Source organism: Callorhinchus milii, unplaced genomic scaffold, assembly GCF_018977255.1.
Source record: "Callorhinchus milii isolate IMCB2004 unplaced genomic scaffold, IMCB_Cmil_1.0 Scaffold2, whole genome shotgun sequence".
In the NCBI taxonomy this organism is placed as follows: Eukaryota; Metazoa; Chordata; class Chondrichthyes; order Chimaeriformes; family Callorhinchidae; genus Callorhinchus; species Callorhinchus milii.
The window spans coordinates 69133268-69154167 of NW_024704743.1; the positions used below are offsets into that span (position 1 = coordinate 69133268).

At 40.7% G+C, this 20900-nt stretch overlaps 1 protein-coding gene across 2 annotated transcripts in view; it reads right to left on the minus strand.

The window, feature by feature from the left end:
* Nucleotides 1–14984, minus strand: part of LOC103181263 (E3 ubiquitin-protein ligase HECW1) — a 188845-nt gene extending 173861 nt beyond the window's left edge. For both annotated transcript variants that reach the window (XM_042332011.1, XM_007897618.2), the window contains exons 1-2: nucleotides 14934–14984; nucleotides 5895–6216 (exon numbers count right to left, since the gene is read on the minus strand). In XM_042332011.1, the coding sequence (XP_042187945.1) occupies nucleotides 5895–6216; nucleotides 14934–14960 (349 nt within the window). In that variant the 5' untranslated portion in view covers nucleotides 14961–14984. The remainder of the gene's footprint in view (nucleotides 1–5894; nucleotides 6217–14933) is intronic.
* Nucleotides 14985–20900: the final 5916 nt, after the last annotated feature.

The following is a 20900-nucleotide window of genomic DNA, read 5'->3' on the forward strand; positions in this document are numbered from 1 at the left end:
CTTACATTAAACACAAAAATCAAGAGATACCACCTATCTTACCCTAGTGAATGTTTCTTGAATCTTTATTCAAAATAGGAATCACACATATTTGCTTTTAGTCTTTTGAATCCTCCCCAGTGGTATTTGACTACCTCGTGTCTGTCTGTCTGTCTGTCTGTCTGTCTGTCTGTCTGTCTGTCTGTCTGTCTGTCTGTCTGTCTGTCTGTCTGTCTGTCTGTCTGTCTGTCTGTCTGTCTGTCTGTCTGTCTGTCTGTCTGTCTGTCTGTCTGTCTGTCTGTCTGTCTGTCTGTCTGTCTGTCTGTCTGTCTGTCTGTCTGTCTGTCTGTCTGTCTGTCTGTCTGTCTGTCTGTCAGTGCTTCACAAATCTCCTTCCTTTCTAAGTAACCTGGGGTGCAGTTCATCCACCCTGGTGATTTCTTTTGGTTTTAAACTCCATGAGCCTATGTAGAACATCAGCATCATATTCCCCTTCAAGAGGGAACTAGACAGCTACTGTTCTTTTAAAGAGGCAGCTGGAGTAGTATAGGGGAATGGGAAATGGGCAGTTATGTGGAACTGAAAGCGTTGCTCTTGATATGATGGGCCGAATGGTCTTCTACTGTGCATTGGATTTCGATGGTTCCTCTGTATCAATACTACAGTTTACGGAGCAGTTTCAATTGCTACAACATGACAACCTCATACAGCATCAGCAAATTTAGAATAACTGTTAAATTCATTAACTTTCTTTCCATTCTGTCATGCTTCAAATTGCTAAAAATTAATATATTGCCATCACTGTGAAGTACACTGCCAATCATACAAATAAATGTTTTACATTTATCTTCTGAAACATAGCCGGTGAAGGTTCAATGGAATACACCAAAATGTAATTGTACTGTCATTATTATGCTGAATGTGCTTCGCATGACAGAATGGAAATAGTCTGGGACAATTATCAGTGATACTTTAAACCATAAAACAGTATTATGGAATACTGTTGCACACAGGCACAATGAATGGGATCCACAGGACAACTACATTTTCACTATAGTGAAGTGCTCCACTGCCTCCCCATTCGCCAGCAGATCGAGTTCAAGATCCCTTTAAGTCCCTCCGTAGATTTATCCCACCATACCTGTGCCGCACTCTCAAAGCTTACAATACCACCCGCTCCTTTTGCTCCACAGGCACCGGACTGCTTCATGTCACTACTCACCATCGGCGGTTGGGCCTTCAGCTTATCTGCTCCACTTTCTGTAGCTCCGTCCCAGAGACCCTTCGATTTACCCTTTCCCTTTCCTTCTTTAAGATCTGTCTCTCTCTTGATCTTTGATAGTGTCTTCTGCCATCTTCCCCATCCCCTCAGCCCCATCCCCTTCAGCCTCCATCCTCAGCTCTGGTGCAAACTCTCAACTGTTTATGGTCTTGGAACGACCCACTGTGATTCCATCTCCAATAATACGAATCATCTAACTGTATAAACAATATCCAAATAACAGCTGGCATTGATTTTATTATACTACCGATTTTCATGGAATCATAGAATTCTGCAGCATAATTGTTCAACTAAGCACAATTGTTTTTTGGTTGTAATTTTGATCACAGGATCACAACATTGATCTGGATGAAACAATGATATCTTTCCAACTCTAAACCCATGCCTTCTTGTTCTACTATCTTAATACATATTAAATTATTGATCTGGGTTTACTCTGTTCAATCCCATTTAAAATGGGGTTCACTATGAGGTCCCTCTGAGTCATCTTCTTTCAAGACTGAAGATCCCTAGCTTGTCTAATCATTGCTCAAGCTTACCGCAAAAGTGGTGAGGCTCAAATCAGGCCATCATTGCAGGAACAAGCTCAAAATTGTTCCTCTTCAAAAAAATAATGTGGAATGCTGGCTCTCAGATATAGGGCAGCCCCATTGGAATGTGATCCGGTTTAGCATGGGTTCACTTATAGGAACTTGTGCTATACTGGAAGGGCAATATAATTTTTTAGTCAGCTTCCTATAGGTCATGCACAGGAAGATCCACTAATATTATATTGTGAAGAAGAAAATGTCAGCAAAGCTTTATGTGCACACTTGTAATGTGCAGGAATTACACCAGCGGGGACCTGACAATGTTAATTGGCGGCCATTTACAAATGCACTTTGTTGCAACGTAGAATCTGAGGATATGGACTCTAACCACTGTGTTAAAACATACTGCGTTACACTATATCCTGTGAAGCTCTTTGGGACGTCCCCCAACATGAAACGTGCTATGCAAAATGTAAGGATATTATTAATAAAAAAACAGGGTTGTCCTGTCATTCTAAAAAGTGATGTTCACAGATTTTGTTTAAAAAAATATATACCAACACATATTCATTTTGCCATAGTGTTATTGTCATCTATCCCAACAATGTGATCCAAGTTTAATCACCACCATTTCATAAACTTTGCTAAGATAAGATGAACAATTATGTGAGTTTGGTTAAAATGCTATATGTATGCTGTGTTTGTACTGCGTGTTTGCAAAACACTATGATTTTGGCAGCAATTCTGTGTCAGGCATGCAGTAAAATTGGAGCCTCAGAGAGGATAATCACGGTAATACCTGGCTCTTGACATCACCAGGTGGAGGTGCTATCAGGAGTGGTACAATTTGCCCTGCGCAGTATAAACGTGGCAGGTGTGAATCACACTGGGATCTCTCTCCTTTGGGCACTGAAAGCTTGTTTTGAACAACTTACATTTTTATAGCACCTTTCACATTGGGAGGATGTCCCAAGGTGCTGGATAGTAGAGCATCTGCACTAGAGCTGATGGTTAGGATCCAGAGGCATGGATGATAGGGGTAGGGGGTGACTGAAGGCATGGTCAAAGAGGAGTGTCTTGACATGGGTCTTGTGCAGCTTGTAGAGGGAAGACCGACAAGCAGGAAGTCAGCATAATCGAGCTGGGATGTGATGAATGCGTAGATCAGGACCTCAGTGGCCTGAAGGAAGAGGCAGTGGCGGAGGCGGGTGATATTGCAGAGGTGGTGGAAGACAGAATGGGTGGCATAGGCCATGAATACTGGAGGGCATTTGGCATAGGTTGGCAAGAGCCAAGATTTAGGGACCCAAGAGTGAATATGCATGAGAGTACTGGGGACCTGCCTGGCTCAGGACCCAGACTACTGAGACTGTCACAGAGGATTGACGATTCCACATTCGACTGCCATACACATCATCTTGGAACCAGCTTAGTTTCAAGAAGACCCCAATTTACTTCCTCCTCAAGGAATATCATTGACAGTGGGAAGTCATATGGTATAGTGTACCTAGACTTACAAAAGGCATTTGACAAAGTGTCACATGAAAGACTCCTTTGCCAACTGATGTCATTAAGAATCAAAGATAAGACAGACATGAGTTTGAAATTGGCTGGAGGGAAGGAAGTAGAGAGAGTCTGCTTCCCTTGTGTGCATTAACCATGTGGCTTTGAGGTACCCAATGTAAGGTTTGCAGATGACACCAAACAGCAGGGAAATGTGGAATCAGAAGAGACAGCAAAGAGAGCTTGAGAGGGTTTGTACATGGGCTGATAACTGAAAAACTAAGTTCAATACAAATAAATACAGAGCTGAGCACAGTCTGCCTCACTCAAAGTCTGAGGCAACAATAAGCAAGGCAAACAGGATGCTTGGCTATATTGCAAAATTAGTTGAGTTCAGAAAATGTGGGATTATACAGCGCACATTTAAAGAACAAGTTGATGCTATGATGCGGGTTATAGTGGGGTAGATATTCTTGAGGAATAACATCAAATGGACCAAAAAGCCCCTTTCAAGATCTCACACCTCTTCCTGGTCACCTGTTTCAGTCATTAACTTTCCACTGGGTAAAAAAAACTTCCTAACGTCTGAGAAATGCTCCGAAACATCATCCTATGTGAATGGAGTTATATAAATGCAAGTTATTGCTATTTATCTATTGCTATTATTATTATTTATCTGAACTGATCTTGTACTTGCCTTAAAACCCACCTCTTGGACCGTAACAATTTTCAGCTCCCCCTTCTTCCCTCACTCTCGCTCTGGATCTGAGTCCATCATTGTGAAGCTCTCTGACTGCTATTGTATATGAAGGGCACTGTATAAATGCAAATTTCTGTGGTTGTGGTCTCTGAACCAGACTGAGATTTTTATTGAAAAAAGGAGCCTTGGGAAAGAGGGTATATCGTCAGAAAACAAGATTGGACTTCACTTTGTCTAGAGAAAGCTAAGTTTCTTGATAATTTTTCTTTGCCTGATGAATAATTTTACTGGACACTGAAAGCAGCAAGTTGCATCAACTGTAAAGTTACTGCTTGCTGAGTCTGTGCATTTGTGAAGCAAATCTAGGTTATTTATTTAAAGTGCTTTCCTCCCTTCTAGCCATCATAAAAAGTGACTTAAATAGTCGCATGTAGATTGTTTTAGCAGCAAATTGTAATTAAAGCTAAAAATAAATTCTCAAAGGTATTAAAATTGGCTCACAACTATCACAATATTTATAACACAGTTATGACATGTGGATGCATCACTTTGGTCTATTTTAGCCACAGATGAGCTGTGCATTGAAAGACTACTGCTATCCATCTATTAACAGCATATGAAGAAAAGGAGAAGAAAGACAAGAAGGAAGGAAGGAAGGAAGGAAAGAAGGAAAGAAAGAAAGAAAGAAAGAAAGAAAGAAAGAAAGAAAGAAAGAAAGAAAGAAAGAAAGAAAGAAAGAAAGAAAGAAAGAAAGAAAGAAAGAAAGAAAGAAAGAGTTTAAGTAAGCAAGAAAGAGAGAAAGAAAGAATGAAAACTTGACAGGTAAATACTGTCAAGTGCAGTGGCTGTTTTTATTGGCAAAAGCGGTAGCCATTTGTGACAGCAGGGACCCACAGACAGCCAGGGGGAGAATGAAGGGCCAATTAACCTGGCGTGTTGTTAACCAAAAATACTAGACGAAGATTGGGAGAAGCTTATTTTTCTTTTTAAATATAGTCAAACCTGTTCAAGGAACCACCTCCATACAACAACTGTTAACAACCACCCTGGAACAGTCCCTTCAGTGTGCCTTCACATGCCAACAAACCCTTACTCAGGAGCTATCCTTATATACAGGCCTGAGAGGTTGTTGAAGACAGTTTTGACTGTATCAGGTTCGGACCTTTAAAATCCACCTGAAAAGAGGAACTGCAATACATCAATCTAAACTACAAGCTCATGTCCCATGAATTCACAACTTTCAGATCCAGAGGCAACTGTGCTACCAACCGAGCCAAGCTGCCACTTTTATGTTTTGCATATAAACAAACCAAAATGTTTCCGTGGAGCATGTTTTACACCCACTCCTACATCACAAGTCTAAACTGCCCTAAACTGCAAAGAATTAGTTGTCTATTTCACTGAAAGACAATCAAGAAGTGGGTGGAAACCTTACTTTAGGATATGTTAAAAAAGGAAAACAAATGCAGCACATAGAAGACTTACAAAGAGCTCAATTTTATTAAAATGAAGGAATATTGTTAATGTTTATAAGTAACATAATTTACATGGAGGATCGCTATCGAACTGGTTTATCAAATGTGTTACAAGTATTTTGGAAAAACAGAATAAATTAATTAAAAAAAAATAAAAATGCATACTATTTGTGAATGTTTGAGATCGACTTCAAAGATACACCTTTATCTATTGCTGTGATGAAAATCACATCAACAACAACAACAAAATTACATTTATAGAGCACCTTTCACGTCGGGAGGACGTCCCAAAGCGCTGAACAATCAAGTGTTGGGGCCTGAGCATGGGGGAGGGGTGGTGTAGGAAGGCAGAGCGGTGGGAGGGAGACCAAAGTGCCAAATGTTTATTAATGGCAAGCAAGTAAAAACTGAAAACAAACACCTACCTACAAGATACATTCCAATCCAGTCTCCTGCATCTACCTCCTCCTTGATATCCCAGCAAATGATGAGGTCGTGTGACTGGCCGACATTGTAGCGGGAGCTGCTGACAGTCAGTGTTGACCGGCTGTCTGAATTCACCAGGTTTGTATCACTGTTCGCCCTCGGGATGGTAATCTCACTCAGACCATTCCTCAAGTCCATGTTATGGAACTGCTCAGGGTTGTAGCTGTACCTGAGAGTATCTTTACATCGACGCCGGGTCTGAGAGTTTCTGGAAGGTGATGCCATGGCTGCCAAACCCAGAAACCTATTCTGGTACAAATTCTGAAATAACACAAGTAGATTTCAGTGCAGGTCCCAAGTTGACATGTTTAACAATAACATTGTTGGTTTACAAATGCATGAATGATGATAGCATGATCATCTATACTTTCATCAAAACACTTTATTTAAAAAATTGAACTTTTTTTAAAACTCAAGCTTGGCATCACCTGAACACGTTTTCTTTATTTATGCTTTCAATTCTAATCTTTTTAAAGCTGTCGGTGTCCTGTGTATGGGTCTTAACCCTTCATCCAAGATTCTCAATGAAAAATAATTAAATATCCTCTCCAAAATCAGCACCCTCTTGTTTATTTTTCGCCCACAGAATTACAGTCAATTCACTTTAATGAATGTTCTGAGAAGCACTTTGAGACGTCTAAAAGACATGAAAAGCGCTATATCAAATGCAAGGATTATTGTTATAGTACCCTCGCGCTCTCTCTGTTTAAGCAAGAAACTTCATTTTAAAATGTACAAGAATGCACAGGCCATAAAATAAATTAAAACAGCGAAGATGTTTTAGCTTTGTTTCCCTTTGAAAGCACTTATTAAAATTAAAAAATATATACCCTGTATGTTACGGTAAATAAATCTTTCAAACACTGTGTTTACAATAAAGGATGAAAGCAGATGTATCCCTAATCTTTTGCATTTTTAATAAAAACTCAGCCCTTGTTGGAAAGCAATTTGAAGTGTATTCACGAAGACCTTTCAACATGCCCTACCACACGCTATTCCTTTGGGGTCTATTTATACTGATCGCTAAAAATAGCATGTGATCTCATAATATGAAGGCAGCAGAAAGATCAGAGACCCCATTTGAGAGAAATTTACTTTACCATATAATTCACTGTGTGGTAAGAATGTGGTTATATTCAACATGATATTAACCAATGATCGTTATTACATCAAGGGGATAAAATTCCACCTGGATTTAGATCTAGTCTATTTCCTAGCAATTTAGGTCAGTTTCAACTTTGAAGCCATTTTTACGTAGTTCCTACCAAAAACCAGCAAAATAATAAAATGAGTGTTTTTCACATCAGGAGGGCATCACAAAGCACTTCATAGGGCTTACTGTAAATTGTAGTGACCTTGTATTTTATAGGCAAACATGGCATTTATAGACAGAAAATTTATGCATAATAATGTCTCACAAACAGCCATGCAATGAATGATTCTATCGGGTGGCACCAGGAGAAACTCCCTCCTCATTTCGAACACTGCCTTTCTTTGTATTTCACTGTTCTTTCGGTACTGCTTGTAAACTGATATTGAGGTAAAATCTGCAGTCTTCTTTAAAGCATTCCTTAACGTATTTAAGGAATACTTTAACGTTACCAGTAGGTGGCACTCCTCTCTAAGTCTGTTACTCTCAGGGATATAGTGCTATCATTTTGTGTGACCCTGAGGTGAGTTAATCTTTTGGCCTAGAACAATGAGGATTTCAGTATTCCTACAACCCCTAGGAAAACAAAAGAATATTAAACAAATAAAAAAGCCCTAAACTTAAGCTCCTAAAATTTACAAAATACCAGAGCTCTCCTCCGCATCATATAACCATGGCAGTGCCGTCACCCTGGAAGAAATTTACCTGCACAGAGTCTCCTGCTGTTAATATTCCCTAAAGCATTTCCTGAATAAGTTAAGGAATGCTTTATCAATTATTGTATATTTATAATGACTGAAATTCATTGTAAATATATAATATCGAATCTATTACAAACCCCAATATACTATTGGGCTGAAATTCCAGTTGAAAGGATGTGCAGGCAAACTACAGTTGTTCTGCTTTTATAAAATTATTTTCCTATTTTCCAGCATGTGGGGTCGCAAACTTGCATACTGCCAATTCACATAGGAACACATCATCTTCGTTCCGATAGATAATGCTGTGCCTGGAGCCATGCACAAAAAAACAATTAAAATCAGCCTTGATTGAACATCAATGTCAGTAAGAACTAGGCTGTTTGGGAAGTCCCTCTGCAAAGAGCTGCACAGCTCATTATATATCTTTGTTCACAAATCACCATTTCTGCAGGACTCTTAATTTTTAATGAGTAAAGTGGCCTTCGATACCCCCAGACATGTCAGGGAATCCTCTTAGGTGGTGGTTTGGCAACTCAGGTGATTTTGAATTAAATGGCCTTCAGTTAGCATTTGCTACCATCCATTATGCCAGGTTTAATCTGTTGTAAGGGAGTTGGCATAGATTGAGTCGTAAGAAAGCTCCAAGAAGTTTGAATGTTGGTGTTTTTCAAGAGGTCTCTACCACTGTTGCTGAGATGGTGAAAATCTCTTCTGTTTCTTTGAAAATAGCGTGGATGTTAGAAGCAGGAATTATGAATGTTAGCACAGATGTGAGAAGCAAGACAGCGATAGAAACCCTACACCAGGGGCCAACTGCAGCAACCTCAGCAATGACTGAGCTGAGATCAGATAAGTTAGCAGAGACCATGATAAAGCACTATATCAACAACATGATAAGGCAAGGCGTATTATTATTATTATTATGAGTTTCAAGTCCCATAGTGGGGCTTGAACCAACAACCTTCTGACACATTGGTGACAGTGCTACTTATTGAGCCAGGCTGACACAAATGAAGAAAAAAAAGTTTCCCTTTAAACATTATCCCAAAATAGTAAAGTAATAACTCTAGTAAAATGAAAAGAAGAATAAATATTTGATCCAGGATTAGAGTAATTAGGCTAAGAGGAAAAAAACAAAAGTACTCCAGGAAAATAAGAAGAGGCATTATTTCTGAACATGGTTAAACTGACAATTAGCAGATGAATTACTTTAAAGTAGCGTAAGAATTCTGTGGTGCATGTTTCAAGTTTTAAAACTACTATCAAATTGCTGTAATGTCTTACATTTGTCGTAAATATCATTACAAAATATTATAGCTTAAAAATCTTGAAGCCAAAAGGCTTATGTAAAGTAAACATAGAATCAAATGAAACCCTAAAAGCAATCAGTCTATACCCTGTTTAGCTGCCCAGATAATGGGGTCTAAAGGTCACCAATTTCAAACAGAGATCTTTATTCAAGAATATTGAAGTACAGTATATCAAACAGTATATCCTGGAAAATCTCTCTCATGAGATCTTTACAATCAGACCCCTGGAGTTAGCATGGGATTACCAGATTACCTTAATTGTCTAAAAGAGTCACGTTTAGACCCCAATATTGCAGAAAGGAGCATAAAGTCTGCAATGGTAAGATGGCCAACCCCAATACATTTTACACTCTCTGAAGCTCAGAGAGATGCAAGGTCGCAAGATAGCTGTGTCACAGGAATCTTTTGAGAAGCTAGGCTAGATAGTCCAATGGTCTACTCTTGCCTAGAACTGTTGCTATGTAAGGAAGGTCAGGGGCTTTCAAGCAGTTTCAAACTGTTTAAGAATCTATTACAATCACCATATAGCTAGCAGAAGATCTAATAGAGGTTAAGAGCAACTTCTTCATGCAGAGGGTGGTGAGAATGTGGAAGTCACTGCTGGAAGCTGTGTTTGAAGCAAATAGAACCATGTATTTAAGAGAAAACATGATGATGATGATGATGATGATGAGGGAGAAGGGAATAGAGAGCTATATGAGAGAGGAATAGGAGAGGTGAACGCTCTCATGATGGAGCATAAACACTGGCACGTGTGAAGGAGATGCACTCTAGTGAAGGAAATGCATTAGTTTGTAGTTGTCCTGATGAAGCCAAAATTTTCTTGAAATATTCGTGCTCATACACAGAATTTGGCGGATTACAAAAGTCTTTCAAAGATGAAAATATTTTATCAAGATTCCAATGAAGATTCCAATGATTCCAATCAAGATTCATCATTTCTAAATATAAATGCTTTAAAATCAGCCAGATATTTGTGAAGTGGATATAATCATGTAAACGAAATGGCTAATTTTACACTGAATGTAAACCTTGTCATGGTTACCCATCAAATCCAATGGTACACTTTGGAAAGAAAAATTGCTGTGGTTTACAATAACATTAAAGAATAGAATAAGCAAGATTGTATTTCCTTTCGCCAGAGTCAAGCTGAGTCCTGGAAGGGGTGTTTTTCTATTTTGAGGAACTAGAGATTACAGTAAATTATCATATTAATGGCATTTTGATTAATCAATCTGGTAAGGAAACCTTAGAAATGTATGAGGTCTCAATGATAATTAGAAAAAAAACAGCTATATTTGTCTGAAGTATGTGTGTGGGGGGAGATCTGTTTCTAGTTCACTTTACGAGCAATAGCTGCAGTCTAATGGAAAGAGTCATAATATATTTAACGATCGAAGTGGTACTTCTGAACAAAGTTGAGTGTAAAGGCAGGAAGGGTTCCTTCATAAAAAAAGGTCTTACAATTGTGGTTCCAGAATGGTTCACCGTTTCACTAACCTTAGCACGAGTTTGAAACGCATGCAAATAAAAAAGCTTTCCACCTGGTAACAAAGCGCTGCACGCAAAAAAGAAATAAAAAGCCAATTTTTCCGATTTCTTTTTAGGTCTTGTAAAATGCCAGCTTCGAAATTAGAACTCAATTTATGATCGTTTCCCAAAATTTTACATGAATCTTAAATTTTAAGACAACATTCTTAAGCCTAAAAAGATGAACAATTTTAGAGTCGGTTGCACTTTGAGATGTCTTGAAGGCGCTATATCAAATGCAACGATTATTATTATTTTATTATTATTATTATTTATGAACTTGTGTCTGGAAATTACTGGATAGAAATTCTACCTGGATCAGCACTTCAGGCCATCCAAAATTTGTTAAATTCTTTAAAAAATCTTTACTTTTGTAGCAGTTTTTTTGAAAGTTCTTTTAAGAACTACAGAAAATGGGCTAAGTTAAAACTGAATGCAACAATTTGCCAAATTCTGAAACGCTCTGAAAAATGTTTTTCAAGCGTTCTGGGATTCTACCCTGTGTGAGGGGCACTATATAAATGAGAGTTACTGTTGTTTTGGATGATCCAAGGAGCTGTTCTGGAACCTTGGCATCTTGTTTGACCCTCAACTATCCTTTCTACCCAACATCTGTGCTATGACCCGCTCCACCTTACCCCATCTGCGCAACATCGCCCGGCTCCACCACTGTCTCACATCACAGGTCGCTGAAACTCTCATACACATATTCATTACGTCGAGGCTTGTCTATGTAAACTCCTTGCTTGTCGGCCTCCCCAACTCCTCCCTCCATAGGTTGCAGATCATCCAGAAATCTGCAGCCCATGTCTTTTCCTGCACCAAGCCCCGTGACCCTATCACCCCCATCCTCACCCGACTCCACTGGCTTCCATTCACAACAACAACAACAAGATTACATTGTATAGCACCTTTGACGTCAGAGTACAGCATTTCTAACTCGAGCTGGGGTCAGGGAGGGAGAGAGGAGGAGAAGGGAGATGACTGATGGCATGGTCGAAGAGGAGGGTTTTGAGGCGAGACTTCAAGGAGGCTAAGGAGGGGGCAAGGCAGAGTGATTGGGAGATGGAGTTCCAGAGGTTGGGGGCAGAGTGGCTGAGGCTCTCCCGCCAATGGTGGGGCAGGCAGGTTGGGGGACGTGGAGCAGGCCAGAGCCGGCTGAGCGGAGGGAACGGGCGGGTTGGTAGGGGGTTAGGAGATCGAAGAGGTAGGATGGGGCGAGGCCATGGAAGGCTTTGTAGGTGAGGACCAGGATCTTGAATTGGATCCTCTGAAGGATAGGGAGCCAGTGAGGTCGGGCGAGAATGGGGGAGATGGGGTCACGGAGTTTAGTGCGGGAGAGGACATGGGCTGCAGAGTTCTGGATTATCTGCAGCCAGTGGAGGGAGGAGTTGGGAAGGCCGACAAGCAGGGCATTTGCAGAGTCATACATTCACACAAGGCATCACACAGAGGATACAGGTCAAGATCCTGGTCCTCACCTTAAAAGCCCTCCACCACCTTGCTACCTCTGTGACCCTACCTCTGTGACCTTCTATCGCCCTACCAACCTGAGCGCTCTCTCCGCTCAACAGGATCCGGCTTGCTTCAGGTTCCCCCGCCTCGCCTGCCCCTCCATTGGCGGGTGGGCCTTCAGCTACTCTGCCCCCAACCCCTGGTACTCCATCCCACAGTCTCTCCGCCTCGCCCCCTCCCTTGCCTCCTTCAAGATCTGTCTCAAGACCCTCCTCTTCAACCCTCAATTACCCTCCTTCCCCACTACCCTCCATCCGCCCCAATCCTGAACCCCAGTTCAGGTCCGAAACACTGATTGTCCAGCGACTTGGGACATCCTCCCGATGTGAAAGACGCACAAATATATTTTTGTTATTGTTGTTAATAGAGTAAATCTAGATCCAGGTGGGATTTTATCCTAATTGTAACAAACTATTAAGCTTGCTTAGTGAGTAGCTGATAAACAAGGAATGATTTATCTGGGAATGTGTAATGTTCTATTGAGTTTGATGGATGTTGCTTCTGGCATATGAGTCTACCCTCAGGGAAGTAAAAAAAAATATTCTGAATAATTGCTGTGAACTAATTATAGTAATAAGTTAATGTCATTTACAGTCTTTACTCCTGATATGTTTTCCTCTTTATTATGATTAGTTCATCATAACATTCCCAAACATCAACCCTTTGCTTATTCATATAGTAATTTGTATTCAGATCTGTGTTATGCTATTATAGCCTGGGTGTAAATTCCCATTCTACTGGTTACATTTTTCATTTGTAATCGGCTAAACATTTAGATTTGCTTTTTTCACAGGTAATACCTTCTCAACATTTTCTCCTGCATTTCATGTGTGAGGCAATGTTTCTGCTACACTGAACTCTCTATTCCATCTCCTTATTGTACTATTTAAGCTCATTTTGTTTGATTTATCTGTCCTAGTTCCAACCTTCACTTCTTCAATACATCTATTTATTAACATGCATTTGATTAGCAAGTTGTTATGATAATCTACAGCCATTTTCATGAAGTTAAATATGAATTATTTGCCCTTGAATTATTATGCATAGAATTGTGAATACCTACAGAGAAGAGTCAAATGTTATCTTGGAACGTAAAACCAGCTTCCGGTCTCAAGTATCAAAATTTGACTTTTTTTTATATTAATCATGATCAACACATTTATTTAAGTTATTTAAATTTACATTGATCTAGTGCCTTTCACATCGGGAGTGTGTTTCAAAGCAGCTGACACTAATGGCTGAGTACCTGAGCTGGGGGTGGGAGCGAAGGGGGTGGGGAGGGAAATGATGACCAAAAGCACAGTCAATATCTTGACTTCAGTGATCTCATCAATTCAATGAGTTCTGCAGTGTAACTGCTATGAAAGGATTAGAATCAATCTGAAGGCATGTGAAAAAAACATGTTGGTATATATTGAGAAAAGTCTTGTTGAGACTGCCTGCCTTTCTTAGATCTCCTGAAGCATTCTGTTGCTGTAATAGTGCCACATGTGATTTAGCAGTAAAGACATGACTGCCGGACTTGATGATAGATCTGAAAAAGCACATCTCTAGGATTGAATCACTTGTAACTGACCCTTTTCCACTGTTGCAGTAGGAATTCTCTGTGACTTAATCTGTTTTATGTGTTCCATTCCTACTTGGCATTTCAATAGATAACATAGCAAATGTTGTCAACAAAATATCATTGGTAATATACCATGGATTCAATCAACATTAGATTAAGTGAAGGTCAAACATATTTACTCTTTGAGCCATGGAATATTAGTTTGTGATGAACATATACAGGGATGGAATCAAGTAAGAAAAATGGAAATGATAGTTGATGAAAGCTCAAGACACAGTTCAAGGGTACATATGCCTTACTTGTTTTGACACAATATATAGTTTGAACATTTTACCAATATCTGTGATATGAATTGAAATAAATATTTCTGAAAAGCATTTGTGGAATGGGAATCATAAAGCCATTTTCGTTCAACCTGCCCACTCTAATCTGTCTTTTTTCTAGGCCAGTGTACCTGATAGAATATTGTATTCCCTTCTGCCTCAGCAATAAAATAGGGTCCTTTAGACTCTTTTTAATCAGGAACTTCCTAATTTATCTCCCATAATAATGCCTCAGATTGTACAATGTGTGTTCAGTAATTGCATTATGTTAAGTGTTATGTCGTTTGGATGGGAAATCAAGTTATACATTCCAGGGAGATTTCTTTTATAGCTTGTTCAGATCAAAGTGATAGCTGAAGCTTAAAACTATTCTGTGAGAAGCTCAGTTTGCCATTTTAAAAGTAGCTTTACTACTGAGCTCAGAATCATGGGTTGGGTTTTGAAGAGCATAAGGGATTTAAATTTGTCTTTCTGTAAGCCTAACCTTGGCCTTCATGGTTCACGGAGTTCCTTTGATTTTTGAGCAGTTTTCTGGTGCCCTTCTGCCTTGTTGTATTATCTACATCAACTTATGAATTAAATTCCTTTTTATTAAATGTATGCTGTGAACATGCAAATCATTCAACTGTTTTACATATTTTCTTAGGGTTGCATAAAGTCATACAATTTTAAAATATATTTTCTTGCACATGCCTACCTACCTGTGACACGGGCATCCTGAAATGAAATAAAGGTGTACGCCCTCAAAGAAATTATTAGACATGTCTTAACTGACACTATATTGGGATGCATTTCATTGTCAAAGATACATTCCATTGTCAATGAGAGTAAATGAGTAATGGATGGTAATGAATATGAGAAAAGCAGGAAAAAANCACTAACCTTAACACTACACAGATGCAGCAGCATAATGACTCACTAACTGCAAGCACATCAAATCCTGGGAAAAGGTTAATGAGATTACTCAGTATTGGGTTCATGGCACAAATTACAACAATTACATTTAAATGACGTTGGTACGCACAAGTTACACACAAATCACTTTTAAATTAATTGTTTATAAAACACATTGAACTGAAAATGAATAAGCAAAATGAAATTCCAAAATTTGACACTGTAGCTGTCAGATTTCAATGGGAGTAAATACGAGCTGAAAGGCAAACAGTCGCAGAGATTAAAATCATCACCCAAAATCATAAATAATGAATAAAGACTGAAGCAAGTCTGAACTTTGACACATTTATTGGAAAGCAAAGTGCAAAAACCTTTTTTGGACCAATACTACTGTGGTCAACACTTTCAGTGAACATTCAGTCAATGTTTACAGGGTGAAATGATGGGAGACAGCAGAGACAGATGAATCATCTGTGTTCGGCATTGTTCTCAGCAGTCCTACCCCCTCAGACTCCTGATTGCAGTAAGACATGTTTACTGAACAAAACATGTTTAGTGAAACAGATAGAAAAATTACTAATTTCATTTAGTTAAAGCCTAAGAACAAATGAGCATGTGTTGAAAAGTGTTCACTTAACTCTAGATTCTGGTCTGTAGCCAATGAGTTTAACAAAGGGATTTTTTTTAAATGATCATTTCACAGTGAGAGCATAGGTGGCAGGTGGTTAGGGCTAGAGGGGCTCAGTCCCCACCCCAAAAAAACGTCTATCTACAGCCACCTCTTTAAAGGGAGCTGGGAGGGGAAAGCCCTGAGGAGAAACAAAGCAATTCTTCTGAGCAGCCCCAACCCACGGCCCCCTCTTCCAATTTGTCGCCCATTCACTTCCCGTCTGGAGAGCTCTTTGTTAGGGCATCCTCACCTCTGATTTCCCGATGGATGTATCAGTCAAGCCAACAGCTCACCTATCTTAAAGGGGACAGATTCTTTAACTGAGTTTTACTCAATCCCCCTCCCCCCATGAATATTTTCACCGGTCGCCTATGAGTGACAGAAGTAAATAGTAGTGAGGAGTATCCTGCTTGAGAGCACATGTGTGCTGTTACTGGCTGCTATATCACAGTGACAGAATGGAATAACAAGGAGGGTGTATCAGCCAAGTAAAATGATTCAGCCCATCAATGCAGAAGTGATACTGTAATTTAGGAGAATTTTCAGAAACAGTTTACTTTTTGCTAATTTGTGAGGCATCATTTCCCCACAAATTTAAAACACCATGTTTGAATATTTATTGACATCATGGTAGTACCCATTGTGGCAATGCTTAGAGTTATTGCCCAATACCTCAGTACTACTATGACAACAACTTGTGTTTATTTAGTGTCCTTCAGTTGAAATGCTTACTAATCTAGAAATACAAGGAAAATAATCCTGCCACTAAGTATGCACAGTAATAGACCACTTACAAGAGAGGTTCAGATGAAGAAGGCCCTCCTGCTCATTTGATCTCATTCTTTTAGAATACTAGCCTCACTGTCATCCCATCACAGTGTCAAACTACTTCTTAAATGAGACGAGAGTCCTGACCTTTACCAGTCTTCCTGCTTATCTGGCCCAGTTATTGAGCCCAGAAATACTTTCTATTGCCTGTCGTAAAAATACTGTTCACAACCCTGAGTCTGTGCCCTCGTATCTTTCTGTCTGGGCAATTTGCTATGATGAAGTCTGTGAGTAACAACAACTATAACAACAAAAATTCTCGCATTTATAAACCACTCTTCACACAGGATAGCATCTCGGGAATTGATAATAACAAGACCAACTAGTGACTATCCTGCTAGGGGGGAGGGGGGATAAGAAGTAAGCCTAATCTTCTTGAGGCTGAGCTGGCTCCAATGTAATAATCTATTCAAAGGAATATCAGAATGAAGCCCATCTTCTGTGGGGATCTTGGTAGTCCAGTTCCTGAGCCAGTAATGTTGATCATTTATTGCCATTCAAGAAATTCCTTGTAGAAGTTACAAACGGATGATACACAGGAGGATGAGAAACATTAAGAATATTTCATGGCATTGATATATAGCTCATAACATATAGTGACCCTTGTGCGTGTGAATCCCAGCTAATTTCACCTCCACTCTTCCACACAAAAGCATCCTGCAGATACACAGTGCATATGTAGTCTGGGAATGTGGAATGCTTTTATCATATTTTCACACCAGCAATGCAATAGTTATGCAGCTGTAAGGACTGTTAGCTCTTCTATCTCCTCCTCTTGTCAGATATAACTGATAGAACCAGCTCAGTGCCGAATGAGGGTCTTTACCATTAGTGAGTCACAGAGCTAGAGGTACATTTTAGCTCCGTGAATCAAGGTAAATTATTTAAACACGTGTGCACTTACTGCTCCAGTTCTATACAGATGGTCACAAATATGATAAAATGCCTCAAAACAAGCTCAACAGCCCGGACACGATCACAGGTTTGCTGCACAGCATGAAAATGTTGAGGACAGGTTTTATTCTGTTCTTTCTTTAAAATGATTTAGAATCTTAGGCAAAGTGCCAATAATAATAATAATCCTTGCATTTGATGTGTCCTGTCACAGGGTTGTGACAAAGATTATCATGTCGACGAGATGTTTCAATGTGCTTCAAAGGTAAAGTGTATTGACCTTGTATTTTGTGGGTGAACCCGGCAGCCAATTTGCACACAGCAATGTCCCAGAAACAATCATGGAGTGAATGACTAATTTTATTTTGGGGACTTGTTGGTCAGGACACCGGGAGAAACTTCAATTTCTTATGAATAGTGCCATATTATAGTTAACTTTACCTAAACAGACGGGACCTCGGTTTAATGTTTCATCCAAAGGATGGTACCTTGGCAATGCAGCATACCCCCAGCATTTCATTGGAATGTCAGATTAGACTATGTGAATCTAAACCCCAATTTGGGGTTTGAACAAACAACTTTCTGACTCAGAGGCTAGACTGCTACCACTTGCCAGGCTGACACATACCAGAGTGCAGAGGACAGCTAAAATTGAAACAAGTGAGACAAAGATAAATCAATATGTAGTATCGAGCAAAACCAAGCTTGGATTTTAAACATTTGTCTGTCCCGACATCCTTCCGATGTGAAAGGCGCTATACAAATGTAATTTGTATTGTATTGTATATATACATTGTGAGAGAAAAGCGGAGAGATATGGTCCTGAGATAGAATGATGTAAAGAAGATGGTGTGATGAGCCAATGTAGTGAGGTTGCAGGGAGAAGAGAGATTGTCAAAACAGCATACAAGTTTACAAGGAACAAGAAAAAATTTAGAGAAACAATGCCCATAGTAGCATTGATATGATAGTTTGAATAAGTTGAAAAACAGAGAGAGAGAGAGATATGTCAGGTGTATCAGCACTGCAACAGTTACTATAGTAGACAGAGAGGAAAGCCCATGCTTGTTGACCATAACATTCATACAAGGCATCCAGATGACTGTGTGAAAGAGATAGTAGAGAGACTTAGTTATGGAAGCCCAAGGAGAAAGATAAGGAACAACAACAATTACAACAAAATTACATTTGTATAGCACCTTTCACATCGGGAAGACGTCCCAAGGGGCTGGACAATGAGCTGGAAGTCAGAATCAGGGAGGGTGTAGAACAGGAGGGGAAGGAGGGTGATCTAAGGCATGGATCAAAGAGGAGGGTTTTGAGATGGGTCTTCAAGGAGGCAAGGGAGGGGGCAAGGTGGAGGGACTGCAACTGCAAGATGGAGTTCCAGAGGGTGGGGTCAGAGTGACTGAAGGCCAGACCGCCAACAGTGGGGGGGGGGGGGGGGGGGGGGGGGGCGGGGGGGGGGGCGTGAAGCAGGTCGGAAGGAGCGGGCTGGTTGGTGGGGGTTAGGAGGTCGAAGAGGTAGGGAGGAGCAAGGTCATGGAGGGCTTTGAAGGCAAGGACCAGGATCTTGAACTGTATCCTCTGTGCGATGGGAAGCAAGTGGAGTTGGGCAAGGATGGGGGTGATAGGGTCACGGATCCTGGTGCGGGACAGGACACAGGCTGCAGAGTTCTGGATGATCCGTATCTGAAGGGAGGAGTTGGAGAGCCGAAAAGCAAGGAGCTTGCATAGTCAAGCCTGGATGTTATGAATGCATTATGAGGTGGCCTGCGATATGAGACAGTGAGATGTGAGACGGGCGATGTTGTGGAGGTGGGGAGAAGGCAGAGCGGATCATGGCACGAATATGGAATAGAAAGGACAGGTGAGGGTCAAACGAAACGCCAGGGTTTTGGACTGGCTTAGTAAGGTGGAGTGTGCCAATCTGGAGAGCCTCGGTCTTGTTGCCATTCAACGGAAGAAAGTTAGCTCTCATCCAGGACTTGGATGTCTGACAGACATTCTGTCGAGGTTGACAATGAAGAGGTTTTGCCAGTAATCGTTGGGAGATATAGAAGCTGAAGGAAGCTGATGGGGAGCAGAACAGTCTGAGGATATGGAAGTTTTTGGGAGAATGTAGGAGATGAATGGACGATACAGGAGCAGAGAGAGAGACCTGAGGAGAGCAGGACAGTCTTAGAATGTGAGAGCAGACCAGTCAAGAGGGAAGTCTGAAGGGAGCAGAACAGTCATAGAATCTTGACCTGACCCTTATAATTTGTATAGCTTGATCACCAACACCATTTGTAATAAAACCTTGATTCTAATGCTCTACGTTTCGAAATATATCTGTTGTTTAATATCGAACTTGTAAGCTCTTCGGAGGGAAGGGGATGAGTTCGACAAGAGAGAGAGGTGATGAGTGCAGAGATAAGGGAATAACAGACAAGTCTTTTTCTTGTACACTGTCCAGGTTAGAGATGTTACAACAGCCTCCCATTGGTACAGCATCTAAGTACTGAACAAAGTTAGAATTGATAAATAATTTAGAACTATGACAGAAGAACAATATGTTTGGTATCTAACTAAACTGAGATCAACAACAACAACAACAACAAGATTACATTTGTATAGCGCCTTTCACGTCGGGAGGACGTCTCAAGGCGCTGGACAGAGTACAGCATTTCAGATCCGAGCTGGGGGGGGGGGGGGGGGGGGGGAGGGAGAGGAGGGGAAAGGGGTGGCCAATGGCATGAATGAAGAGGAGGGGCTTGAGGAGAGGCTTGAAGGAGGCTAAGGAGGGGGCGAGGCGGAGTGACTGGGGAATGGAATTCCAGAGGTTGGGGGCAGAGTGGCTGAAGGCTCTCCCACCAATGGTGGGGCGGGTGGGTCGGGGGACGTGGAGCAGGCCAGAGCCGGCTGAGTGGAGGGAACAGGCGGGTTGGTAGCGGGTTAGGAGGTCGCAGAGGTTGCGTGGAGCGAGGCCATGGAGGGTTTTGTATGCGAGGACCAGGATCTTGAACTGGATCCTCTGAAAGATAGGGAGCCAATGGAGTCGGGCGAGAGTGGTGGAGATGGACTCATGGAGTTTGGAGGACACGGGCTGCAGAGTTCTGGATTATCTGCAGCCTGTGGAGGGAGGAGTTGGGAAGGCTGTTTGCATATTCAAGCCTTTCATGCAAGTATTCATTTAGAAGAGGAAGGGCTTGCTCACACTGGTGGTTTGAGCTGTTTCAGTTCTAGGCAAGCACCTGCTTTAATAAATAAGTTAAAGATGCATACTTAAAAAGTGGCTACCCAACAAAACACAAATTTGGACAGACACTGCAAACAGATTCTTCCACTGGCCATTCACAAAACCATCTTTGTACCCAATCTGTGATTTGCATTCTATTCAAAGCACACATTTCTGACTTTCATAGACATGACAAGACTCATCCCATTTCAATTTTGGTGAGTCTCATTGTTTTTGAGTTCTCTTTTCAGACTCACTTAAAATTTTTAAATTGATCACTGCTGTTTGTAGGACCTTGCGGTGCACAAAATGATTGCAGTATTTGCCAACAAACACGTAGCTA